This window comes from Aedes albopictus, chromosome 1 (assembly GCF_035046485.1).
Source record: "Aedes albopictus strain Foshan chromosome 1, AalbF5, whole genome shotgun sequence".
NCBI classification, from domain to species: domain Eukaryota; kingdom Metazoa; phylum Arthropoda; class Insecta; order Diptera; family Culicidae; genus Aedes; species Aedes albopictus.
In genome coordinates this window covers 842,372-869,917 of record NC_085136.1, presented here as the reverse complement: position 1 = coordinate 869,917, position 27,546 = coordinate 842,372, and the positions used below count along the sequence as shown (strand labels likewise).

The 27,546-nt window shown below is 39.4% G+C and overlaps 1 protein-coding gene across 2 annotated transcripts in view; it reads right to left on the bottom strand.

The window, feature by feature from the left end:
* Positions 1-27,546, bottom strand: part of LOC109405222 (homeobox protein abdominal-B) — a 149,081-nt gene that overhangs the window by 38,723 nt on the left and 82,812 nt on the right. Inside the window, exons 2-3 of one of the 2 annotated variants that reach the window (XM_029864516.2) lie at positions 21,922-21,977; positions 20,300-20,351 (exon numbers count right to left, since the gene is read on the bottom strand). In XM_029864516.2, coding sequence (XP_029720376.1) covers positions 20,300-20,351; positions 21,922-21,977 — 108 coding nt within the window. Of the gene's footprint in view, positions 1-20,299; positions 21,438-21,921; positions 21,978-27,546 lie in introns of those variants that run through there. The other variant, XM_029864514.2, reaches the window with a different exon arrangement.

The following is a 27,546-nucleotide window of genomic DNA, read 5'->3' as shown; positions in this document are numbered from 1 at the left end:
GCATTCGCGGCTCCCTAGAACCACTGAATAAATAAAAAAATGAATTTGTAAAGAAATCTTCTAAATATTACCCGGAAGAACTGGAGAACGATTTGCAAAATGCTAAGAATTGTTGAGATAATCTCAAAATAAAATGTTAGAAACCCTTTAAAGAGTCTGAATAAACCAAAAGTAATACCTGGAGGAATATCTGAAGGAACCTTTAAACGAATCTCTTTAGTATTTTCCAGAAGAATTTCCAAATAAACGTTAGAGAATCCCAGAATAAGTGGAGTTAAACCTACGACCGCTGCAAACAATAATTTCTAAAAAAAATCTTGAAAAATTTCTGAATTTCTGAAGGAAAACTCTAAAGGAATTTCTGAAAAATCTTTTTAAGGACAAACGTCTTGAAATCCCGTTTCAACAGTGCATCAGAACTTCAGACGCACAAATCTCAAGAAGCAAACTTCGAACAGCAGTGTTCTTGCTCACTTGTAACAAGCTTAAAATGCGAAGATCAGGTGCGCTGGTTTTGTTTACGAAGAGATTTGTGCACTCGAAATCGTGAGTAGGTGCCAAAGTCGGCCATTGTGGCAGCCATTTTGGGGTTCTAACAAGTCTGACCTTAAAAGCATTGCACCTGGAATTGCACCTTTTGAAGAAACGTTTAGAGGAATTCCTGAATAAAGCCCTTGAGAAATTCGTAGATGAATTTCTTGACAGATTTCTAGATGAATTTTAGGAGAAACCCGACAGAAAAACTCCCACAAAAAATCTTACAACATTTCTGGAAGAACTTCTTCAGCAATGTTCGAAGAAATACATGAAGGAACCCAAGCATGAACTTATGTAGCAATTCTTGAAAAAATCCCAGGAGGAAATTCGAGATGAATTTCTGTAAACCAGTTTCAAGATTAATCTGTCGAGATTTTTTTTTTTCGAAAAATTGCTGAAGAAGTTCCCAGGAAAATTCCTGACGAAATTCCTGAAAGAATCTCTGAAGAAGTCCCTGGAGAAGTTTTTTAATAAATCCATGTACAGTGATCCATTAAGAAGGGATGCTAAGAGGAATTTTTCGAGGAATTCTTGCTTCTAAGAAACCTTGCGACAACCTTCAATCTGTACACATTCCAGATTTTTTTAATTAATCCTGAAAGTATCCCAAAAGAAATTTATGGCGATGTACCTGGAGGTAATCCAGGAGTATTTTCTAAAAATTTTAAGAAGAATTCTATTTAAACTCATAAAAGGAATTCAAAAAAAATGCCCCTTCCCCGATATTAACAGAAAAAAATTTGAAATTATAATGTAAGAAGGTGCTTTTCGGAATAGTTCTTTATTAGACGCAATCGTTAAATTTTCGTGGAGGCTTTTCAATGAAAGAGGTGCTGAAATTTGGAAACTTTGATTAACCAGCTCTGGTTATAACATGACAGCACTGGTTAATCGTTGGTGATTGTATGGCGCAATAACCTGTAGTGCTCATGGTGAAATACTTGATACTATTTGAAGTATACCAAGAGAAAAGTCCTATAAAAAAAATCTGAATTTCTGGAGATATTTTAGAAGAAAATCCTGCCGTAGTTATTCGTTCAATGTTGAAATAAACTTCAAGAAACTTTTTAAAAAATCTAAGAAAGCGCTTCTAAGTACTAGTTTTTTGTTCTATGTAACCTTCTAAAGAAATCCAACAAAACACTTCGAAAGAATCCCTGGAGGAATTCTGAAGGGAATTCCCTGGTAGAATAGTGTATAAGAATTTTTTAAGCATTCCAAAAAGCCTATCATATATTAACATGGTTTAGGAAAAAGGAAAACAATCCATGATGGAATAAATGATTGATGAGAAGAATATTTGAGGAGTTCTGGTGATATTTCTGAATAAATCTTTAAAAAAATAGGATGGTGAGCTGTAGGAATTTATAGTAGGCACTGTATTTAATGCAATTGTATAGTAGGCTTTGGTTAGCAAAATAAAATCATTCAATGATTGCCATTAATTCTCGAGACGCCAAATAAAGTAGACGCACCTATTACAAGCTCTATTATCTACACTTGTTGCATAAAATGTTCCAATGCAGTGATGTCTTAGCAAAATCAGAGGTGGCTACTCAGGTTTCCAAATTTCATTGCTCCCTATACTGACACGCTCCATGGAAGTGACTTCATTATTGTGCCTAAATAACTTTTTTCAGTAACTATCGCAGAAGTAACATTATTGTTGGAATTCCTCTTATGAATTTTGCAAGACTTCTACTCAAAATTTTTAGAAAATTCTCCAGGATCACCTCCAGGATCACTTCCAGGGACACCGCAACAAATTCCTTTGTGGATTTTTTTTAAAATCAAATCAAATATTTTCTGGTATGTTTACAAAAAGAAGATTTTCGCAGGATTTCTTAAAATGATTTTAGCACGAACTCCTTTAAAGTGCATCCTGTCCATAAATTTCATTGGAAGCGCGTCCAGGGACTTTTCCACAGATTCTTTCAGGAATTCCCCCAGGGGTTTTCTTGAAACTTTTTCAGGAGCTTCTCAAAAGATTCATCTTGGAAGTTAACCACAGGTTTCCCCAAAAATTTCTTCTGAAATTCCTTCTGGCATTCCTTAAGAGATTATATAGGAAATTCCTTCAAGGATTGCTACATAAATTCATGTTCATATTCCTTCATGTATTTCTTCATACACAAAGAATTCCTGCAGAAATATGGCTAGAAGTTTTCCAGGAGTTTTTCTTTGGAATTTTCTCTTGGAATTTCTACAGGAGTTTCACCAGAAATTTCTCCTGAATGGATTTTTATGCACAAACGCCATCAGAAACTGTATAAGAATTCATTCAGAGGCATCTATGGGAGTTCTTACAAGGATTCCATCAGAAAATCCTCCAGGGATTCCTCAGAAATTTATTGAGATGTTTCTTCAAGACTTGCACCAGTACTTTTATCTACGATTTCTGCAGACATTTTTTCAAGAAATTTCTTGGATTTTTCCAGGAATTCCCTCTGAAGTTTCTCTAGCATTTTGTCCATAGAATGATTTGCAGAGTTCTGTTAAAAAGTATCGTGTGTGTGTGTGTGTGTTTTTTTTCTTAGAATTAAGAGGGTATCTTAAAGTGTTTCTTCAGGTATTCTCCTAGGTATTACCTTTGGCATTCATCCAGGAATAGCTTAGGAACTTCAGAAATTCCTCAAAAAATATTCAAGATTTTTTCTATGAGTTTCTAAAAGAATCTTCAGGGGTTTCTTTGAAATTCTTTCTAGAAAAACTTCTAGAAAATCCCTGGAGGAATATCTGAACATAATCTACAGAAATCTCTTAAATATCCCCTGGGATATTTCTGATGAAACCACAAAAGCAATTTCTAAACAAATCCTTGTAGGAATTTCTGCAGAAATCACTGAAGGAATTTCTCAAAGACGTTTTGGAGAAACCATGGTAAGAATTTCTGAAAAACTACAAGGAGCTCTTCCTTTTGAAGAAACCCCAAAACTCTGAAGAATTCTATGGAAATTTAAAAAATCTCTTTAAAACAATCTCCAGTAGGACTCCCTAAGAAATATTTGGAAGTTCTCTTGAATTAATCTCTAGACGAATAATCGAGGAAGTATCTAGGAAATCTAGGAAATCTTAAGAATTTCCTGAAGAAATACATGGGAAAATGTCTGAAGCAACGTCTCGGAAATCCCATTAGGAAACCATAGGAAGAACTCATTGAAAAATTTTTGAAAGAATTTTAAGGGAATCCATGTAAAAAAACTGAAAGAATCCCTAAGAAATTTCAGTTGATTATTTTAAACGAATCCCTAGAATAATTTCCTAGTGGAGTTTCAGAAAGAACCCATAGAAATCTACCTTAACTGATTCTTGGAGAAATTCATGAGTGAATTATCTGTAGAACGGCTTTAGAAATTTATTAAAGAATCCATGAAAGAATTACTGAAAACGAAAAATCGCCGAAGGAGTTTCTGAAAACTGGTAGATTTAAAGATCAATTTTTTTAAGTAATTTCAAAAGGAATCCATGGATTAATTTTGGAAGAAATCCATAGAATATTGGACTTGGAATTGGCATCCTTGGACTACTTTGTGGAGGGATCTCATAAGGATATTTTGAAGAGATTTTAAGAAAAATTTCTAAAATAAAACGTGGAAAAAATCTTAAAGGAATCTCTGCAAGAATTTACCAGGAAGTCTGTGTACGATTTTCTAACGAAATAATTGAATAAATTTCAGGAGAAACCTTTGATTTGCTTGAAGAATCACTGAAAGCAGTTTTAGAGGAATGCGTGGATCATTTCCGTAATGAATTCTCGTACGGATTTCCAAAATAAACAATGAAGATTTTTTTGTGGCAATCCAAAAAAAACTTCTCTATAAGAAATTTTTGGGGTATCCGCTAACGAAAATTCCGAAGGGAAATCATGAGAAAATTTTGAAGCTTTGCATGGAAAATGTTTTAAATAACTTTCAAAAGAAACGCATGTAAAACTTTTCGAAAGAAATTTCTGGAAGATTTTTTAAAGGAATGCATGGAGCTTTCGGTAACAAGGGAATATTTTATATAAAAAGTTTCCAAATTAGTTTCTGGAACAATCTATAGAAAAAAATGAAGAAAGGAAACAAAGAGTTTCCTCTAATCAATAGAAGAATGCCTGAAAAAAATTCTTAGAGTAATCACTGAAGTTTTTCATTGCAGAATATCTGTAGAATTTCCTGGAAAATTCTGTGAAGAAATCGCTGAAGGAATTTCTCAAGAAATACCTGGATGATTTTTGGATGATTTTCTGATGATATCGATGAGAAACTCAAGAAATCCTTGATGAAATTTTACGAATTGATCTTTCCCAATACAAGATATACCCATATTGCATAGTTTAAGAGCCTGAAACTCCATTAAACAGAAACCATTTTGAGTCCAGACTTTTTTCCCATATCTAATATTGCATGGTTTCAGGTCCTAAACCTCCATTAAATAGTCGCCACCTTGAATTTTTAGACGCCATTTTGGATATTTTGGTCGCCATCTTGGATATTTTAATCGTCATTTTTGGACTCCAGACATCTTTCCAATACCAAATTCACACATATTGCATGGTTTTAGAGCCTAAAACTTTATCAAACAGCTGCCATCTTGAATGTTGAACCGCCATCTTGGATTTTAGACCGCCAACTTGGATATTCTGGTCGCCATTTTCGGAGTCCAGACTTCTTCCTCATACCAAATATACCCATATTGCATGGTTTTAGAGCCTAAAACTCTATTGAACAGCCGCCATCTTGAATTTAGAGCCGCCATCTTGTATATTAGGCTACCATCTTGAATTTTGGGCCGACATCGTGGAATTTCTGGTCTCCAGTGTGCATTTTCTCATAAAATTCGTCAACCATACTAGAGGTTACAGTGAAATGGCCATAACTCCGGAACGCCTCGACCGTTCCGAACCATTTTTAATGGCAAACAATGCGGTGAAATTCCGGTTCGATTCGAGCTATAATCCGAAAAATAGGCCAATGGAAAGTGCCTTAAAAATGAGTGAACTTTTTTGGCACACAGACATACATACACACATACATACACACACAGACATCATCTCAATTCATCGAACTGGGTTGATTGGTATATGTGACTTGACTCTCCGAGCCTTCTATCGAAAATTTCTTTTTTTGAGTGAACATATAGTCTATCAGTACACTTAAGTGTACGAGAAAGGCAAACATTTTATGCCGAAGATTCTTTGAAGAATTTTTCAAAGAAATTTGCAAAGGGATTCAAAGGCAATGCCAAAGAAAATCCCAATTTTCCCCACTTAATTTTCCAATATTGTTACTGAGGGAAATTTCATAGAAATGGCCGGTGGAGATCCCAAATAACTGAAGTTAATACAAGAAATTTTACGAATATTGCATTGTATTTAGAGATGACGATTGTCTTGAGCCAATAGTAGTTTTCATAATAAATGCTGAGATTGATTTAAAACCAAGTTAATTTTATTGTAAAGACAATAAACTGTTGCAGGATATTTATGGTTTTGATACGGACATTCAACAGGGGGTCTCCAGTTAGCCTAGTGGCTAGGCAATGGATCGCCAATCCGGAGACGGTGGATTCGATTCCTGTTCCAGTCGGGAAAATTTTCTCGACTCCCTGGGCATAATGTATCATTGTCCTTGCCTCACAATATACAAATTCATGCAATGGCAGGCAAATTAATAACTGTGGAAGAGTTTAAAGAACACTAAGTTGAAGCGAGGCAGGCCAAATCCCAGTGGGGACGTAGAGCCATAAAGAAGAAGAAGAAGCATGCAGACAGACGCAGATAGATTCAATGTCAAATGATGAATGACAAATTAAAATGAAGATTAAAATTGTGAAACATAGGATTGCGAAGCAAGTAGAAATATCAACAATATTTCCCCAACGAGCTATGATTCAGAACAAAAGCAAATAACTCTTAAAGTCCCAACTGTTACTTGAATTATGCGACTCCGACCAAACCACCCGTCCATGAATTTGCAAGACTATTTGTCTAGCTCAAACTGTCGGTCAGCATGCAACGGCACACCTACATACTTCAAACTCTAGAATTCCAGTCTGCACATTGGTAAACACGATTTACAAACCATAAACGACAATGCACTAGTAGGTAGTAGCTTAGGGTTTACGATCCCGCAAGGCCTCAGGAATCAACACAATTTCAAACTGGCACCTTATACGTCTACGTTTTTATGATCACGCGTAAAACTACAGTGGTCGGCTGGAGCACTGTTGTTCGCAGTATGTGGAGGAAATGTGCCATTTTTATGCTCCATATATCATCCGAAAAATATGAATGCTTCGTCGCGCTGTGGCCATGCCCATGCGTTTCTGCCGGATGCAAAGTAAATTCCTGAAGGTACTCGAACGAAGAGCTGACCTAGTCGAGGAACGACCTTCGACTCGCGAGCATGTTGATTTGAGTAAGTTACAAAACAATTCTTCAGGCATTTATCTCCGGATGTGACGTATCTTCGTTTTGAAGTCATGAGATATGGCGGAAATTATTAATATGGTAAGAGGCACGGTCAAAGTCGACCGTGCAAACAACCTAGGACTCCGTCAGTGAGTTCTTCGAATTCAAGATGACGTGATGAAATGAGGAAACCACAAATGCTGTACACTTGCTTGGACCATGCACTTATGTATCTGTCTTATTAAGTGGATGCCCTCTACTTGACTCCGGATTAGCCTCCAATTCAGTGGAATTCACCATCGTCCTCTCCGTACACATTACGAAACCAGCAGCTCAATTTAGGTACCTAGGTTTCTTGCTTGTGCACTCAAGCCGACACAGAGCCAACAAAAAAACCTCTCAAATTACCGGCCAACAACTGTGGATGGCCGCTTCATGTTTGTTGCTGCGGCGGTAGCGCGGACAGATAAGCTCGCGCGGTATCATCGCAGCAGTCGTGGCCTCCTTCGTTGTCGCTTTTATTTTTTGTTTTCGACCCGAAAAAATACGGAGGCCACCACAGCAGGCCTCGCTTCGACCACGTAGCTAGCAGTCATCGTGCGAAATTAAAATGCGGAAACCCGTACTTTGAAGAGCTTCTTCTTTGTTGTCGTCGTTGTCGCCACCGCCGTGGCCGTCTCCGGTTCAACAGGCCCTCTTCTCGTCGTCCGAGATTGTTCCATTCGATCGCTAAAAAACCGCGAGCGCGCGCGAGCGTGAAGCCTCACAAAATGGCGTGTTTGAGCATGGGTAAGATTGCCATCTCGGATTTCTGCACAACCATCGCATCAGTCGCAGTAGGCACAGTGACAGAGGCGCGCAACACCGGCTTAAAATCAGCAACACCGCCGTCGACTGCGATGCGATGACTGCCAATGATTAATGTTGTTGGTGATGTGATGGCAGCGCAGACCGCCGCCCCAGACAAGTGGGTTTGATTTCGCGCGAAGCTTTTGGCGAAATTGGTATTTTTCCCGCGTTCGAATCGTTGCTCTCGCGTATATTGGATTTTTTGCCTTTCTCGAGGCAAAAGTTCCACAGAAAGGGTACCGTATCACACCTAAGCGGACATTTTGATGTAATGCTCAGATGGTTAGATCAAAGTGCCATACGCTTCTGATGTTGAGAATACACGCAAAGAATTCTTAAATAATTCTTGGACCGTTTCTACCTTCCCAAGCAACAAACATGTCATATAAAAGTTACGACAGTGCAAGTTTTAGTTGTATAGAAGTTTATTCCAACATTATGTGTGATTTACGTCTATTGAACTTTTATATAACCGCTGTCGTAACTTATATATAACATGTGTGTTGCTTGGGTTAATTTGGAATCTTCGGGATCACTTCTTGTTGTTTCATCACACAATCTCCAAGAATCTGCTGAAGTTTTGTACACAATGTTTGACAATGGTCGTATAATCCGTTGTTACTATGATAATTCGCGAATTGTTGAACACTACCCCAAATGCTAAACAATTTCTGAAAATCGTATTATAAATCTTCGAGCTTAAACAAATCTCTCTGAAATTAAACTGCTGATATAATGGCGTTCCATGGGATTTCCCAGACAATCACTTTCCACGTATAAAAAAGTTTATGACCATTTTATATGACCAAGTTACATCGTATAAGATGCAGCAAAAGTGCAGGCGATTTGTGTACATCGGCGGGACAATAATAACGCTATCACTTGAAGCAATATCTTTTGCGATTTAAAGTGTGTACTATTGCGATGTAATACAGCGTCTTATGCGACTTAATAATGTTTGCAAAAAATAACAATTCTTTTCACCTCAGTCTTGAACTAATGACCCTTGAATTCATGAGCCGTACTTTACACCTCACACCAAACACTACTTATGAAACAGACTGATAAATTGACATTCATGACATTCTAACTCACCTCAGGGTTTTTTGAACGTGCTTGATTTACCTTCGCTGTGTATTCGTCAGACTTGCTGGAGTTAACAACGACGGAACGAGAATTTCCGCATGGTTTTCACTTCAACTTCCTGGCTAGCACCACTCATTGTTGATTATTACGATCACGTAAACAAAAGGAAGACATAGTAATCACAATGATGGTTGATCACTTTCACGTAGCTGTTTGGCACGCAGCAGCTCTTTCATTATTATTACATTTCAAATCGCATTATATCAGCATAAACGATTCACGCTTATGCGAGTTTGTATGTTTATTTTTAGGAGGTTATCTACACATTTATGCGACTTCATTCATACACTTACGAAACTTGAACTGTCACAATAAGATAAAGTACTCAATTAAGTCGTATAATCATCGTAGAACCTAGTAATGCGGATACATTCTACACTTTGTGGGTTCACAATTAAACATTGGAATGTCAATTTTTTGCGATGTATTCATACCTTTTGTGAGTTGATTTGTATTCTTAAAAGACTTTACACCAGATACATCGCAATATGTTCAAGAAATAACATCATATGCGATGAAAATTGTCACTCCGCCGTACATGTATGCGATAGTAACTTAAAATTGTACTTTATACGATGTACTGCGTGTGTCCTTATGCGATTCCTGGTTGTCTGGGTTCTGAGGCTTCAACCTGTAGACTACGGGGCTGTAAAATTGCCACGTGGACAGTTTTATTCCGGTGGACGTCTGGATCAGGAGGGGAAAAAATGTCTTCAAAACATTTTCAAGTTCGAGTCATATTCTCTGTGCGGTTGTAAAAGGTTTTAATGCACCCTGGGTGTAGATTTTTTCGTGCTAAGCATCCACACGAGCTTTAGAAAGCAACTGAGTGACATTTAGACAATTTACAGATGTTTAAGGTCCTCAAAAAAACCCAAAATTAAGAACTTCATGGAGAACTTCTATAGATCCCTCTTCTTCTTCTTCTTGGCGTAACGTCCTCACTGGTACAAAGCCTGCTTCTCAGCTTAGTGTTCTATGAACACTTCCACAGTTTTTAACTGAGAGCTTCCTCTGCCAATGACCATTTTGCATGTGTATATCGTGTGGCAGGCACGAAGATACTCTATGCCCAAGGAAGTCAAGGAAATATCCTTTACGAAAAGATCCTGGACCGACCGGGAATCGAACCCGTCACCCTCAGAATGGTCATGCTGAATACCCGTGCGTTTACCGCCTCGGCTATATGGGCCCTACATTGGTCAGTTTTCATCCTACTTTTGTGACGTCCACCGTAATAAAACTGTCCACAAAGTCCCAATTTTTTAAATTGTCTGCACAATTAAAACTACAACTAAAATAATTTGAACCTCAAAGTTTCATTGAAAAACATTAATTTCTGCGTCTTTATCAGAGGCTTGCATTTATTAGTATTCCAAGGGGTTTCAGGGGCGATCCAATGGTGTTCCAGGGAATTTCAGAAAGTTGCAGGGGCATTCCAGGGTGTTTCAGGAGGTTTCAGGAAGTTTCAGGAGCGTTCCAAGGCTGTCCAAGGGGGGTCTCAGGGGGTTTCAAGAGCGCTCTAGTTGTTTTAGGATGTTTTGGGGCGTTTCAGGAGTGTTTCAGGGGGTTTGAAGGGTTGCACAGTGGGAAAAAAAGGTACAAAACCGACAAAGAATTCTGTAACTTTTGAAAACCACGAATGCGGTTTACGAAGTTATACTTTTCTTATGTAAAAATGTGCGGGGAATCCAATAAAACCGGTTTCATAGGCCGCACGGATCGTTAACATGCTCATTTTACCCCAATTCCTCAATTTTTTAGCCGTTTTTATAGAAATTCATGTATTTTCAGAAGCGGAAATGATATTGAAGTATGAAAACTCGACCGATCATGCTCATATATATTGCGGATATGAATAAAAATGTTAAACTTGACCGCATGAACAATGTCCATGCCCATTTTACCATATTCCTCCAGATTATCGCATTTCTGGTAGGATATGCCATTTATCTGGGGAGAAAATCAGTAAAAATCCATCAAAATGAGTTTTTACCTGGTAAATACTTTTGAGCCATCGAATAAATCCGGATAAAAATCGAACGAACTGGTTTTTTGGTCATTTTGCCTTGATGCCCCAAAAATATAATTTTTTGAACTGAAGAGTTCTGCAACTTTTGAAATCCATGAATGCGGTTTACGAAGCCATACTTTTCTGATGTAAAAATGTGCGGGGAATCGAATAAATCTGGTTTCATAGGCTGCACGGATCGTTCACATTCTCATTTTACCCCAATTCCCCAATTTTTAGCCTTTTTTGATAGAGATTCATATATTTTCAGAAGCGGAAGTGATCTTGAAGTATACAAACTCGACCAATCAAGCTCATATATATTGCCGATATAAATGAAAATGTTAAACTTGACCGCATGAATGATTGTCATGCCCGTTTTACCATATTCCCCCAGATTATCGCATTTCTGGTAAGATATGCTATTTATCTAGAGAGAAAATCAGTAAATGTCCACCCATATGAGTTTCTACTTGGTGAATACATTTGAGCCTTCGAATAATCAGGATAAAAATTCAAAGAACGGATATGTTGGTCATTTTGCCTTGATTCCCCAAAAATATCATTTTTAGAATTGAAGAGTTCTGTTACTTTTGAAAACCACGAATGCGATTTACGGAGTCATGTTTATCTAATGTAAAAACGTGTGGAGAATCGAATAAAATTGGTTTCGTAGGCCGCACGGATCGTTAACATACTCGTTTTACCCCAATTCCGCAAATGTTTGTGTGTTTGATAGAAATTCATGTTTAGATGCGGAAACGACCTTGAAGTATAAAAACTCGACCAATCAAGCTCTTATATACTTTGCCGAAATAAATAAAAATGTTAAACTTGACCGCATGAACAATGTCCATGCCCATTTTACCATATTCCTCCAGATTATCGCATTTCTGGAAAAATATGCTATTTGTCGAGGGAGAAAATCGGTAAATGTCCATCTAAGAGAGATTTTTATTTGAATAACACATTTGAGCCATCTATCTATTAAACCAGGGAAGAACAACGAACTTATTCTAGGCCATTTTGCCTTGATGCCCCAAAAATATCATTTTTTGAATTGGAGAGTTCTGTAACTTTTGAAAACCATGTATGCTATTTACAAAGTCATATTTTTTTTAATTAAAAATGTTCGAAAATTTCAATGAAACTAGTTTTAATGGCCACAAGGATCGTCAAAATACTCATTTAACTTCAATTTCTCAATTTTTCGTGGATTTTCATAGAAATTAATGTTTTTTTAGAAGTGGAAATGACCTTGAAGTTTAAAAACTCAACCAATCAAGCTCATATATACTGCGTGTTTTTCAAATAAAAACTTATATGAGCTCAACAGATTTTCTGAGCTTTTATACTTCAAAGCCATTTCCGATTCTGAAAATACATGAACTTCTATTAAAAAATACTTAAAAATAGGGAATTGGGGTTAAATAAGAAAGTGCGATAACGATCCGTGAGGCCCATAAAATCACTTTATTTCAATTCCCTGCACATTTCTACATTAAAAAAGTTTGACTTCGTAAACCACATTCAAGATTTTCAAAAGTTACAGAATTCTGCAATTAAAAAAACTGATATTAAAATAAACTAGATATAAAAAATGCGATAATCGGGGAACATATGGTGAAACGGGCATGACAACCATTCATGCGGTCAAGTGTGACGTTTTCATTTGTATCGGCAGTATATATGAGCTTGATTGGGTGAGTTTTTAAACTTCTAGTTCATTTCCACTTCTAAAAAACATTAATTTCTATGAAAATCTACAAAAAAAAAATGAGAAATTGAAGTTAAATGAGTATTTTGACGATCCTTGTGGCCTATAAAATCAGTTTCATTAAATTTTTCGAACATTTTAACTTCAAAAAAACTTTGGAAATAGCATACATGGTTTCCAAAAGTTACAGAACTCTTCAATTCAAAAAATGATATTTTTGGGGCATCAAGGCAAAATGGCCAAGATATAAGTTCGTTGTTGTTCCCTGGTGTTAGATGGCTCAAATGTGTTATTCAAATAAAAATCTCTCTTAGATGGACATTTACCGATTTTCTCCCTCGACAAATAGCATATTTTTCCAGAAATGCGATAATCTGGGGGAATATGGTAAAATGGGCATGGACATTGTTCATGCGGTCAAGTTTAACATTTTTATTTATTTCGGCAAAATATATAAGAGCTTGATTGGTCGAGTTTTTATACTTCAAAGCCGTTTCCGCATCTGAACATGAATTTCTGTCAAACACACAAAAACTGCGGAATTGGGGTAAAATGAGTATGTTAACGATCCGTGCGGCCTACGAAACCAATTTTATTCGATTCTCCACACGTTTTTACATTAGATAAACATGACTCCGTAAATCGCATTCGTGGATTTCAAAAGTAACAGAACTCTTCAATTCTAAAAATGATATTTTTGGGGAATCAAGGCAAAATGACCAACATACCCGTTCTTTTAATTTTTATCCTGATTTATTCGAAGGCTCAAATGTATTCACCAAGTAGAAACTCATATGGATGGACAATTACTGATTTTCTCTCTAGATAAATAGCATATCTTACCAGAAATGCGATAATCTGGGGGAATATGGTAAAACGGGCATGACAATAATTCATGCGGTCAAGTTTAACATTTTACTTTATATCGGCAATATATATGAGCTTGATTGGTCGAGTTTGTATACTTCAAGATCACTTCCGCTTCTGAAAATATATGAATCTCTATCAAAAAAGGCTAAAAATTGGGGAATTGGGGCAAAATGAGAATGTGAACGATCCGTGCAGCCTATGAAACCAGGTTTATTCGATTCCCCGCTCATTTTTACATCAGAAAAGTATGGTTTCGTAAACCGCATTCATGGATTTCAAAAGTTGCAAAACTCTTCAGTTCAAAAAATGTTGTTTTTGGGGCATCAAGGCAAAATGACCAAAAAACCAGTTCGTTCGATTTTTATCCGGATTTATTCGATGGCTCAAAAGTATTTACCAGGTAAAAACTCATTTTGATGGATTTTTACTGATTTTCTCCCCAGAAAAATGGCATATCCTACCAGAAATGTGATAATCTGGGGGAATATGGTAAAACGGGCATGACAATCATGCATGCGGTCGAGTTTAACATTTTTATTCATATCCGCAATATATATGAGCATGATCGGTCGAGTTTTCATACTTCAAGATCATTTCTGCTTCTGAAAATACATGAATTTCTATAAAAACGGCAAAAAAATTGGGGAATTGGGGTAAAATGAGCATGTTAACGATCCGTGCGGCCTATTAAACCGGTTTTATTGGATTCCCCGCACATTTTTACATTAGAAAAGTATAACTTCGTAAACCGCATTCGTGGTTTTCAAAAGTTACAGAATTCTTTGTCGGTTTTGTACCTTATTTTCCCACTGTGGGTTGTGGGGCGTTCCAGCGCGTTGAAGTGAGTTTCAGAGACGTTCCGAGAATTGAAGGGTGTTCCATGAGATTGCATGGGCGTTTTAGGTAGTTTTTTAGGGATTTCAAGGGCGTAAGAAAATGCCCCAGGACTGACACCTCCTTAGAGGAGTTTAGGAGAGGTTCCAGGGGCGATCCAGAGAACTTCAAGGGGTTAGAACGGATTTTCCGGGGATTTCAGAGGCGTTTCTGGGAGTTTGAAAGGGGCGTTCAAGGCGATTCCATGGGGTTTCATGGACGTTTCAGGTAGTTTTTAGGGGCTACAAGGGTGTTTCAAAAAACCCCAGGACACCTGCTAAGAGGACGTTAGAAGAGGTTTCAGGGGCGATCCAGGGGATTAAAAGGGGTTTCCCGGGGATTACAGGGGTGTTCCTGGGAGTTTGAAGGGGTTTCAGGAGCCTTCGGGGCGGTTTCATGGGCATTTTAGGTAGTTTTAGGGGTTTCAAGGGCGCTCCAACGGGCCCCAGAATTGACACCTCATTGAAGGGTGTTAGAAAGTAAGAGGTATCAGGGGCGATCCTGCCCAGACAATCGCATGCCCAGAATCGCATAAGGATGCACGCTGTACATCGTATAAAGTACTATTTTAAGTCACTATCGCATATGTATATGTACGGCTGAGGGGCAATTTTCATCGCATATGATGTTATTTTTTGAACTTACTGCGATGTATCTGGTAAAATCATATAAGAGTGCAAATTAACTTTTATAATGCATAACTACATCGTAGTAGACGACATTCCGATGTTTTGTTGTGACGAACATTGCTTATTCGCAAAAGCGTTCGAGTGAACTCGCAATGTGTGAATTGAATTCGCATAATTGCGTACTGCGATGATTATACGATTTCGCTTGGTGCTTTTCTAATTATGTCAGTTTAACTCGCATTGGTGTACAAACTAAATCGCATAAAAGTGAAAATAAACTTGTTCAAATGTACATACAAACTCGCATAAGCTAGAATCGTTAACGTTGGCATATTGCGATGTGATATGTGATAACAATGAAAGAAGTGCTGTTGGAGTGCCAAAAAGTTAAAAGAAAATGAAAAGTCATCATTATGGTTACAAAACAAGTTACAGAGTCATCATTTTTGTTTTGTTGACCTTGTAATTAACAATGAGTGGTTCTAGTAAGAGAGGAGTAGTGGTAACTGTGCGTGAAATCATGCTACATCATTTTGATTTCCAAAGAGCCTGCCGAACACGTACAGCGCACGGAAACCAAGTGCACTCCAACAAGCACTGAGGTGAGTTAGAATGTCATGACATTTAATCAGTATGTATGTTTCATAAGTAGTGTTTGGTGCTAAGTGTGAAGTGCGGCTCGATAATCCAAAGGTTATTAGCTCGATACTTAGTTGACAAGATTTTTTTATTTCAGATATTTTAAGTCGCATAAGGAGCTATATTACGTCGCAATAGTGCATACCGTACATCGCATAAAATATCGCTTCAAGTCATATAGCGTCATTATTTTCCCGTCAATGCACGTATAGCGCCTCCATTTTTGTACGCATAAGGCACTTTTACTGCATCTTATGCGATGTAACTTTACCGTATAAAAGTACGTATAACATGAACATAAACTTCATTATACGTGCAAATTGGTTGTCTGGGTGGGGGTTTTAAGGGTTTTCCCGGGTATTTCAGGGGCATTCCTTGTGTGTCTCAAGGAGTTTCAGGGGCCTTCAAGGGGGGTGGTTTTATGATCCTTTCAGGGGGTTTCAAGAGCGTTCATAGGTGTTCCAGGAGTTTCAAGGGGTTTTTGGGAGCGCTCCAGAGGGTGTCTGGGATGTAACAGGGAGATTCAGCGGAAGGTTACCAGTTGATTTCAGTGGTATTCCAGGAGCTTTCAGGGAATTTCAAGGGGCATCAGTGGTTTTCAGGAGATTTGAAGCGCGTTCCAGAACCCTCTAAAACTCCCTTGAAAGCCCCCCTAAACCCCCTGAATCGTCTTGGTACGCCTTGAAACTTCACTTAAATATCCCTTAAACCTCCTTGAAGGATTCTTGCAAACTCCAGAAGCCATTTGCAAATTCCCCTGAAACCCCCTGACATTACCTTAAGGACAGACTTGTTAGAATCCCAAAATGGTCGCGACAATGGCCGACTTTGGCATCTACTCACGATTTCGAGGGTACAAATGTCTTCGTAAACAAAAATAGCGCACCTGATCTTCTTATTTCAAGCTTATTACAAGTGAGCAAGAACAGAATAATAAAATACACTATTGTGTGAAGCAGGCCCGTGCACCGAAGGGGCGCCAAGGTAATGTGGGGAGGGGATCAACATCCACCTCCCCCCCCCCCCCTTTGTGCACGGGCTTGGTGTGAAGCTTGCTTCTTAAGATTTGTGCGTTTGAAGTTCTGATGCACTTCTGAAGTGGGATTTCAAGACGTTTGACCTTAAAAGCAATTAAATGCCTTGATACTCCTCTGAAAACCACTTGAAACTGCCTTGAAAGCCCTCTAAAATCCCCATGAACACCCTGAAACGGCTTGGAACGCCTTTAAACTCCTCTGAAAATCTACCGAAACTTTTTTGAAAGCTCCCTAAATCACTTTGAACTCTACGGAAACCCCTTCGGAATCCTTCAAAAGATTTCTGAAAAGCCTTGGTATGCCTTAAAACTATTCTGAAACAACCCTGAATCCCCTTTAGATGTCTCCTGGAACCCTCGGGACTTCCTTTTGAAACTGCCATGAAATTTTAAAAACGGAAATCTGACAAATTTGTACCAGACACTTTCAAATTTCGAAACGGTCAGCATTAGGATGAGCTAGCTTAAGGGTGCGTTCAACATTTGGATGTCAGACTTCCAGTACAAATGGTTTAATTCCTATTAGAAAACGAAATTTAAAGGGAACTCAAATCCAATGGAAAATGTCAGAACTGGAGACTGGATGATCACTAGAGTTTTTTTCTACTGCCGTGAAATTATGCAATTCCACGGAAAAACAAAAATTCCAGTACACTGGAGCCTCTTTTTTTTGCACATGCCTGGGACTGCATAAATTAAAAAAGACATAAAAAGAAGGAAATTTGTGCATACATTAAGTTTGGGCTTTAATAAAGGAATATAGCTCATGAGAACAGGTCTTGCTTCAGGGCATTTGAGGGGGGAGGGGCTAAGGAGGTTTCCAGAGCGCCTAAAAAGGGGGGTTCCAAGAGGCTTCAGGGGCGTTTTAAGGGATTGTTTCAGGGGATTTTAGAAAGCCCATAACTATCAGAGTTGTTGGCGTTTTGATGGGATTCAATAGTATTGAAGGGATTTCAGGGACGTTTCAAGGGGCTTTAAGGGCAATTCAAGGGATCTCAGAAGCGACGTTGCGGTTTGAGGAATGTTCCAAGGTATTTCAGAGTCATTTCAGTCATTTAAGAAATTGTCAGGGTGTTTCAAGAACATGTTAAGGGCGATCCTAGAGGTTTTAGGGGTGTCGTATAGCATTTCAGGGGCGTTTCGAGGAGTTTTAAGGTGAGTTTCAGGGGGTTTCTGGACCCTATTGAAGGCGTCCAACGGGGTTTCAGAGGCATTTCAAATTGAATATGATGATTTCAAGGGCGTTACAATGGGATTACGGAGGTTTCAGGAGACGTTTCGAGGTATTTTAGATCAGGGTCGTATCAGGGGGTTTCAAGAACACCTTTAAATCAAAGGATATTTCAGAGGCTTTTCAAAAGTTATTGTGAATATCCTCTGAAACTTCCTGAAATTCCTCCAAGATCCCCCTTAAATCCTCTCGGACCCCATGTAACGCACCTGAGAGGCTTCGAAACCCCGAAAACTCGTTCGTAACGCTTTCATAACGCCTCTGAAACCAGCCGAAAATGCTCTGAAACTTCCAGAAATGCTTCTGAAATCCCCCTTAAATCCCCTTGAACCCCAAGTAACGCATTTGAGAGACTCCAAAACTGCTTCGTAATGATTCTGCAAATCTCCAAAAATCCCTCTAAAACCCCCCTTAAACCCCCTCGGACCCCATATATCAGAAGGCCGGCTCCAGAGGCACGTTATCCTCCATTTGGGACATTTGTGCCAATTCCTCCGTAACGCCTCAGAATCTCATCGAAAATGCTATGAATCTTCCAGAAATGCCTATGAAATCTCCTTAAAACCCCCTTGAACCCCAAGTAACGCACCTGAGAGGCAAATCCCCCAAAAACTCCTTCGTAACACTTCCGTAACATCTGATCTCTGAATCCCGCCAAAAATGCACTGAAACTTCCGGAAATACCTCTAAAATCCTCCTTAAACGCCCATGTAATGCACCCGAGAGGCTCCAAAACCCCGAAAACTCACCCGCAACGCCTCTGAAACCAGCTCAAAATGCTCTGAGACTTCCTGATATGCTTCCGAAACCCCCTTGAGACCCTCTGGGACCCCATGTTACGCACGTGAAACCTTCTGAAATCGCCGAAAACGTACCGGAAATACGCCTACAAAACCCTTCGAAAATCATCTGAAATTCTCTGAAATACTTTCGAATAGGACGATTAAAAATTATGAGTTGAGTTGCAAGAATAGTTCATCAAGTTCTGTGCAAACGTGGATGCTATCGACTGTTTCGAATTCACAGGGGATTTTTTCGGCTTTCAGTCTATTAAGCGATTAAAACGAAAGTATCTTTCTTACGCCCGACGTTTCAATGGGTTTTACCATCTTTTTCAAGGGTTCTGTAAAGGTACATTGGTTCTGTTACATGGAAATACAAAAACTTACAAAAAGACTACAATCTTACAAGGATATTTTTCGTTTTTCGTCTGGAGGTTTGTTCTTTGCGTAAGATTGTAGTCTTTTCGTAAGTTTTTGTATTTCCATGTAACAGAACCAATGTACCTTTACAGAACCCTTGAAAAAGATGGTAAAACCCATTGAAACGTCGGGCGTAAGAAAGATACTTTCGTTTTAATCGCTTAATAGACTGAAAGCCGAAAAAAAAATCCCCTGTTCTGTGCAAATTGAACGGTGATGAAGAGCAATTCGGCTAGCTGCTGCTTTGGTGCGGTTGCCTTCGATGTACACAAAACGAGAAAAATTTTCAACACGTTTGTGGAGTGAAACTGAAACGTGAAATTGTGTGCTATGATTAGATTTCAAGTGTTATAGCGGCTGGTTTTTGATAGTCTACATCGTTTTGCTTCCATTTGATGAACCATTGGTATTACTGATATGACGGAAATTAGCGCATATGACGAAGCAGATTTCTATCCGACTTATTTTTTTTTTTCAACCGCCATCGAAACGAAGATATATCTCACAATTCACATGATCAGACAAAAATCTTATCAAGGCACAACCATATGACTGCTAAATGAATCAATCACATCTTTGGCTGGAATTACTGCTACTGGCTGACGGTGAACGTCTTCGTTTGATGCCAAGCCGCTACGAAACCATCGCTGTGCTAGGCACTGCAATGCAAGTGAGAAGTATCGCTTTTGTCCATCCAGACTACCAAAGTGGCCAGACAGGTTGGATCATTCAATTGTTTCGAACGGGGGACAGAGGAGAGACATACACCGACGACGAAGGACGATGGAATTGGAGTTGATTTCAAATGCCTTCAATAGGACGGTTCCGAGAGGACAAAAGAAACATGGGAAAACTTGTACCGTGGTAGCTTGGAATACAAATTACTAGGAAATTGAAGAGGAGTCTGCGGCCAAGAATAATAAGAAACGAGTGAGAAAGAGAGAAAATAAAACATATAATACGAAAGACATAAATTATAATGATTAGCATCAATTGCGCGATGGCTGACAGACCTAAACTGCTGGGAATGAACCCGAGTCGAATGCATAGCTATGGAGTCCGATGCGACGCATTCTCTGACATTCTACATAATCACTCGAATATAAACTTGAATTTGTACAGTTTTGAGCTGAGTTAAAATGGATGTTGGAAACATAATAATTACCGTAAGCCGCACTTGCCAGAATTCCGCTTCGTCCTAGTATGTTTGGTATATTCTGAAAATAGCACACAAGAAAACGAACATTATGTACGCAGTTTACAAACAGCTCCAAGATGACATTTGACGGCGTTCCCACTCGAGATGACAATTGCCAGGTGCGACGTGCATCTCCATATTTATGCCTGTCGCTCCCAAGTGGATTCATATCTGAAAAGTTTCTACGTCAAGAACGACGACAGCCATGGCGTAACGCTACCGCTCCTATATGCATGTTTATTTTCAGCGTCGCCATCATGCTTTTATGCCACCGATGTGAGTTGCTGTTGTTGTTGTTGTTTCGGGTTGCCGTTTTCCTCACGTGTAACCATGCGGCCACGCGTTTCTCCCTTTTCCTCGAAGATTTTGTATACTTTATTAAATATTTTAAAATTCCCGACATGTTTTTGCTCTCTCGTCTGAACCAGCCAGTCGCCACGAATCCAAAGCGGCGACCACGTCGACAGCAACGTTGACTAGTCGCCAAGGCAAACCGTAGACGTTGAGGCATTGTAAGGTCATAAATTAAAGCCAGCGGCATTGGTGTGTTTCTGCTGTGTCTAAAACTCGCTACTCTTGGCGTTGCTGCGCCTCCTCACTTTACACACTGATGGGACCACTCTTTGCCTTTTGCCTCCATCTGCTACGCCACAGGCTAAGGTTACATGTTTTTCAGACTCAAAGCCAAACACATCGCGCTTTGGTTGGAGTAGTACCATGTTGTTGTCCTTCAACAAACAAGAATCTGGTATTATCTAGCGAGCTGTCGAGAATCGGATAGTAGATGTAGAAAACTCTACGCTAAAATTGTGCATTCACCAACAGTTCTGCGCCAGCAAGCAAGTTCCTCCATCGCAAAATACAATTCCATTCCACACTCGAGCTACAACATTGTCGGCTGGTTATATATTGCTGACGGCTTGCGCTTATTTCCGAATGCAAAATGGAAAACTGTCACGCCGAGTTGAGTCGATTTTATTGCCGAAGCACATTTTGTTATACTTTTTGCACTCTCGCTCGCTAACCGGTCAGGGCAGCAATGTAATATCGCGTCAGCTCCTTCTACGCCTTTGTCGTCGTCGTCGTGGTCGCCATCGTTATAATAACGGTACCTATTAGTAATCAGTGCATTGCCATGAACACATCGTCCACGATGGTGGAAAAAATGGCGACGACGACGACGACGGACGATCCAGAAAGTCATAAAAAGCTTAATTGATTCATTAGCATCTGTTTTCTTTCTGATAGCCATGGCTTACGGGAAGCCACACTCCTCACAGCATCCACGCGGTGTGTGCTTTCGCGAGTGCTACATTTTATTCCTCGACTGAGCTTCCTTTTTCCCCCCAACTGGAGCAGCGAACGCAACGGTAGCTTTCCGTCAGCCATTGCCCTTGGTCATATCGGTGCTGAAAACCAGTAGCTGATTGTCGCTACTGCGCAGGACCATCATCACCACCACCGCGGGGTTCCGCTCCAGTTGGGAGCCCGCGGGTGACATTCTACCACCATGCTCTACTAACAGTCAGTCCCCCCAATCAAGATAGAAACATTGTCAGACAGAAGCATAAAACAATGGGTTCACTCACCTTCCTTATGAGCAAATCACTAACTCTGAGCGACGAGTAGTGATTATCATTACTTTCTGAAAGGGAAGAAAAAATGCAATCAGTAAGAGGACAATTATAGAATATGAGAATGATGATGAAAAATATGAAATTGATTTCGATTTTGAATTGATTTGAACAATCAAATTTGCATTATTGACTGCCGAATTTTAGAAGTGATTCTGATAGTATTTTATACAGGTCGTCGATATCAATCTAAGAAATTTGCTTTTACCGAAAGGACTATTCTGGAAACATAACATCAAAACATGAATTATAACATTCTCAAGGATTCATTTCAGGGGAATTCGCACTGAATTAATTTCAATCACATATTACCATAATAACTAATCATAGTTCAATGATCCCATCTAAGCCATCATAATTTTAGAGAGAACTCCTGACAAAACTTTAAGTAAAAGATCTTAAAAGAGTATGTATTGTTTGGTGCGGAGAAATGAAAACAGGTAACGTGCAGTTACTATCGTGTGCAAAAAGGTTTTCGAACGGCTGTGCCTTGTTTAATGTGGGAAAGTGAAAAAAATCACATTTATTTCGTTTAACTGTTGTGCAGCAGACGACCCTGTGATGTGGAGCGGACCTGGTCTGATGGCAAGAATACTTGACTATCACGCCGAGGACCTGGGATCGAATACTATTCCCGACAAACTCACAAAATGTGAGTTCTTCCTTCGGAAGGGAAGTAAAGCGTGGATTCCGAGATGAAAATATAATTTGAAAGATTTGCGCGACTAGTTTTCAAAATACATGTTTTCACACGTCCATTGCTCCTGTATCGCAGTTTGATTTAATATCTCGCGGTTTAGTGAATCGGTTTAGCGCTAGCGCATCGAATTACTTACCTAGGTGACTCCTGGATCTACCCTTCACCCTGCGCTACTAACAAAAACTCCTTTCCGAAGCAACTGTGGAGATGCTGTACTTTCTATTGTCTAGTAACAACGGTTTTTGAACTAACAATCCTTCGCTTTCACGATAATCGTAAGGAAGTGGACAGTGCCGTTGACTATAAATGTTGAACTCTCAGAATTGTGAGCTATTACGAGAGTTTTAGAGTCTAAATATGTGCAATATTGGTATTTTTGGTTGCAGAAGCTATCCTACTTAGTTCGCCAGGAAAGGTTTTGCTCCCGGGGGTTTGAGATGGGACCAGGGTAGTTTCTGAAAGTTTCAGGGGAGCCCTAAAGGAGGAAGTTTCATGCGGTTTCAGGGACGTTTCAGAGAGATTAAGGGAGCCCCAGGACCTCATCTGAAAACTCCCTTAGACCCACTGAGGCTCCCTGAATCGCTCATAAAACCCCTACTAACCACCTAAGACACCGTGAAACCCCTTGAAATTCCCTTAAATTTTCTTAAAAGCCTTAAAAGCCTTAAAACATCTCTAAAACCTCCTATTATGCTCCTAATGCTCTCCTAAACCTCCTGAAAACCTCTGAAGTTTCTTGAAAACCCTTGAGACCCTTCAAACGCCCCTAAAACACCCTCATATCTCCTGGGACCTATCTTGAAAGGCGCTGTTCATAAACTACGTAGACTCATTTTTTGCCTTTCTCAGGGAGGGCCTCTCTCCTCGTAGACTTTAATCCATTCAAAAATTTAGACTTTGGCCAGAATCCTCCATTCCTTTAAGAGTCTACGTAGTTTATGGGCAAACCCAAATCCCTTGAATCCCCCTGAAACCCCTGAGGAACACCCTAATACGCAAACCCATGAAATCCCCTAGAACAACCCTGAAAATAACCTCAACTCCCCTGAGATTCCTGCAGCCCCCTGAAACCCCCTGCGACCTTCCGAACACTTCTAAATCACCAATGAAACTCAACCCCCTGAAACCATCGGGAACCCCCTGAAACGCTTCTGAAAAGCACTTGAATCACCCTAGAACGCCACTGAAAAATCCGTGAAGTTTCCTAAAACCACCTGAGGCTCCCTGAAACATACCGAAAGCTCCCTGAATCCCCCTGAGAGTCCCTAAAACGTCCCTGAAATTTTCCCTTAAAATCCCATTACTCCCCAAAACCTCCTCATACAGAATGTAACCCTTAAAACACCTCTGCACTATAGGATATCAGGCGGACAAAAATCAGAAAAGTGACTTTCACCAATGCTTTTTCTGAAATTTTCTATCAATAATAAACATATAAACTAAGAGAAATCTAGAATTTCAAGTTTCTAGCTGATGTAGTTACAAAGATATTGAGTATGAAAGTTGAATGAAGCAAAAAAATGTAATTTTCGCAAAAAAAACAACACATAATTTCAAATCGATATTTTTTTAATTAATATCATCATTATCTATTGGTTTCAATACATCATTGGTAAGGTAATGAAGCAAGGTTTCCCACAAACAGTTGGGTTTGTGAAATAGTTGAACAATTGTAAGAAAAAAGGTACAAGAACAAGAAGAAGTTGAAAAAGGCATGAGATTAAAATTTTGTTAATCGGAATCTTTTTTTTTTTTCAAACATTCCCAGGCTCAACATCAGTTTATGGTCAAGCTTTAGGTCTACACTAATGATTTTGTATGCGAAATGCTGCGGTAAATTGCGGTCTTGGGAGATTCAGCGTTTTTTACGCACGGGGCCGCCTGGGCGCGCCCCTTGAGATTAAACGAAGATTCTCAAACAATCTAAGCAAATTCATTTTGGAATGTAACTACACAAGAGATTTGATCATTCTAAGCACAAAAAAAACAAAATAAAAATATAAAAAAAAATAAACAAATTCAAACTTTATATATATTATCAGTTATTTGACCATATTGAAAATTGTGTGGCTTCGTGGTCGTGCGGCTAAGGTCACCAAGCCTTTAGTCGCATCGTGCTAAGGAGCGCGGGTTCTATTCCCGCCGCAGCTGTCAGGAAAAGTTTTCGGCTGTGCCACTGGGCGTTGCATGCTAGTCCGTTGTCTAGTGTCTTCCTTCAAAGAGCAAATAGCTCACTGGAAGCATTAAACGTGTCTGTGTCTTTTTTAAAATACGCCCTTTTCAAAACTTGGTCGTGATGTTTAAAAATGTTCATAAACAATATATTTTAGTCGAACCAACAACAGAATTCCAACAAATCCTCGAAAATATGATGAAAATATTTTTGTCCTCCTGCTTGTATGGGAATCCCCCATAGTGCTCTGAAGCGACCTTGAACCTCTGAAACGATCCATAAAGTCCCCTGTGATCCCTGGGACCCCCGGAAACGCCCTTGTAAGCCTCCTGAAGCGCCCTGAGATCCTCGTAGCCAACTAAAATGTTCCTGAAATCCCCTTTTGAGACCCCATAAGACCTCATATAACACCTTCGAAACGTCCCTGAAACACCCCTGAAAACGCCAGAAACCTTACTAAAATTGAGCTTGAGCTTGAGCTTGGTTGACCGCCCGTAGATGATACTTCAGTATCGCCTGACCAGCTACACTCACACAAGGAACCAATGAGATATCTGTCGGGGACTAGCAGGCATCTTCAGTGTGTGAGTATTGGTGATCTTCTATTTTTAGGCGACAATGGCGCCTGCCACGACAGGTTGCAGGTCAATGTGAGGAAGGGTAAGGAAGTGATGATTGCAATCGTTTGTATCCACATCTGGCCGAATATACCTCTGCGCCAGAACAAATTCATGCGGATGTCGGAGTGTTGGTGGGATTTGGTTGGCAGAAGGTTCACACATTGGTGTGTGGATACCAGGGTATGGTGATAGAATTGTGTTTTTATTATTTTGAAGATGTGCGAAACAGTTCGCTGGATTGCATAACTTGTAAGCGTTATCTAATAGGATTGAGACACTGTGCTGTGAAAGTTTAGAAGGAAGGGAAATGGCTTTTTCAACCCGTTTCTGTTCTAGCGATGGCTTAGAACATGAGAATATACCTACATGAGTTGTATATGTAAAGAGCATAGAGAAAGTATATAGACAGATACAAAGAAGAAGCAAAGGGACGGACCAGGGATTGAACCCAGGACCTCCTGCATATAAATCAGAAGCAGTAGCTACTAGACCACCAAGCCCGTCTAACGCCAGAAACCTTACTAAAATTCTCGAAAAATAACTCTGTACCTCCCTAAACGCCCTTAAAAACCCACTGAAACCCCCTAACCCTTTGGAGCCGGTGTTTTGCCTCAGCTTTCGCAACCTCGCAGGCCTCGAATACGTTTCATACGCTCGGATTCATTGCCGGGGTCATATTGACCCCTCTGGCTCCAAAGGGTTAAAACACCATTAAAATCTATTGAAGCTCCATTAAAACTCTCTGAGCTCCTTGGAGCGCTTGTGACACTTCTTCAAACACCTCTGAGAATCCCAAGATGAATCCCATACACACTTAAAACAGAATGCCGAGATCGGCTGTGCGGATCTCGGTTAAAGTTAATTTTCTGAAATCTCGGCTAAACGCTCGACGTTTAATGTTTGATGATAGCGGTACCCATGCTGCTGCTATTAACAAACTTGACTTTTTGCCGATATCTCAGTTAGATTGCGATTACATTCACAATACGCGCGACGTGAGACGAAACATAACACTTATAGTTCTTACAATCGTCAAGATATTAAAATTTACCTTTCGTCGACCGAAAGGGTGCGATGTCGCCCATCAACAGGACAATGTCCGACTGATTGCCTTCAGTTTTCGTACGATGTTCGTACACGTCCGAAGAGAAGAGATGCTACTGGGGAGTCGTGTCTACCACACACACGACGCAATGGGCGGGTCGTCTTCATTCATCAACGGCCTTCGTGTGTTGCTGATGAACATTGACTCCCAAGCGTTTAAGTGTGACGTTTTTGGGCAAATAATATCATATAATAATATAATTATCACGATTTTTTTAAAGTGTTGCCACTTTTGAAATCGGAAACATCCGGAAGGTTTTCTTTCTGCATTTGAAAGAGGAACAATAGTTTTATCATACACTAAAAGCAGATTTCCCGGAAACAGCCGGAAAATCAACTTATTTCATTTTGAATGTACGGTAAAGGATTCCATCAAATATTTTTTTCAATATTTTCATATATTGTATGTAAACTTACCGTCAATTTATTTGGGTTTCAAATTAACAGAATGACAATATTAACCTTGTTTAACAAATTGCATCGTTGAATTGATTGAATATCGATTTTATTCACTTTGTACGGTCAAAACTTGCACGCGCTGTGAGTTATATCAAAGAAAACGGCTAACATTCAGCTTCACTAAACCTCTTCTGATAAGCGTAAACAAAACATTTGGACACTGCTTTGCTGTCAAACGATTACACGATAACTAAACTTGGCAAAAACACAACGGAAACCGCAATTACTTCATTTTGAGTTTTTCCACTTATGTTCAGGTTTTGATATGATTTACTCCAATGTGCGCCGGCGTATACGGCAATGAGTATACTTGTTTTTTATTCCGTTATTACAGTACAAATGACATAAACTCAAATTCAATCGATTATAAAAGTCACGTACAACATTCCCATACCATCAAAATGATTGTTTTTACAAGTTTTAAGCAACAAATAAACCCACTGAATCATTTCCGCATCTCCACACTCGCCGCTGCAAGTCAGCATGAATGATCACTAGTCAGTTTGCTTCACAAGCCAACGAAC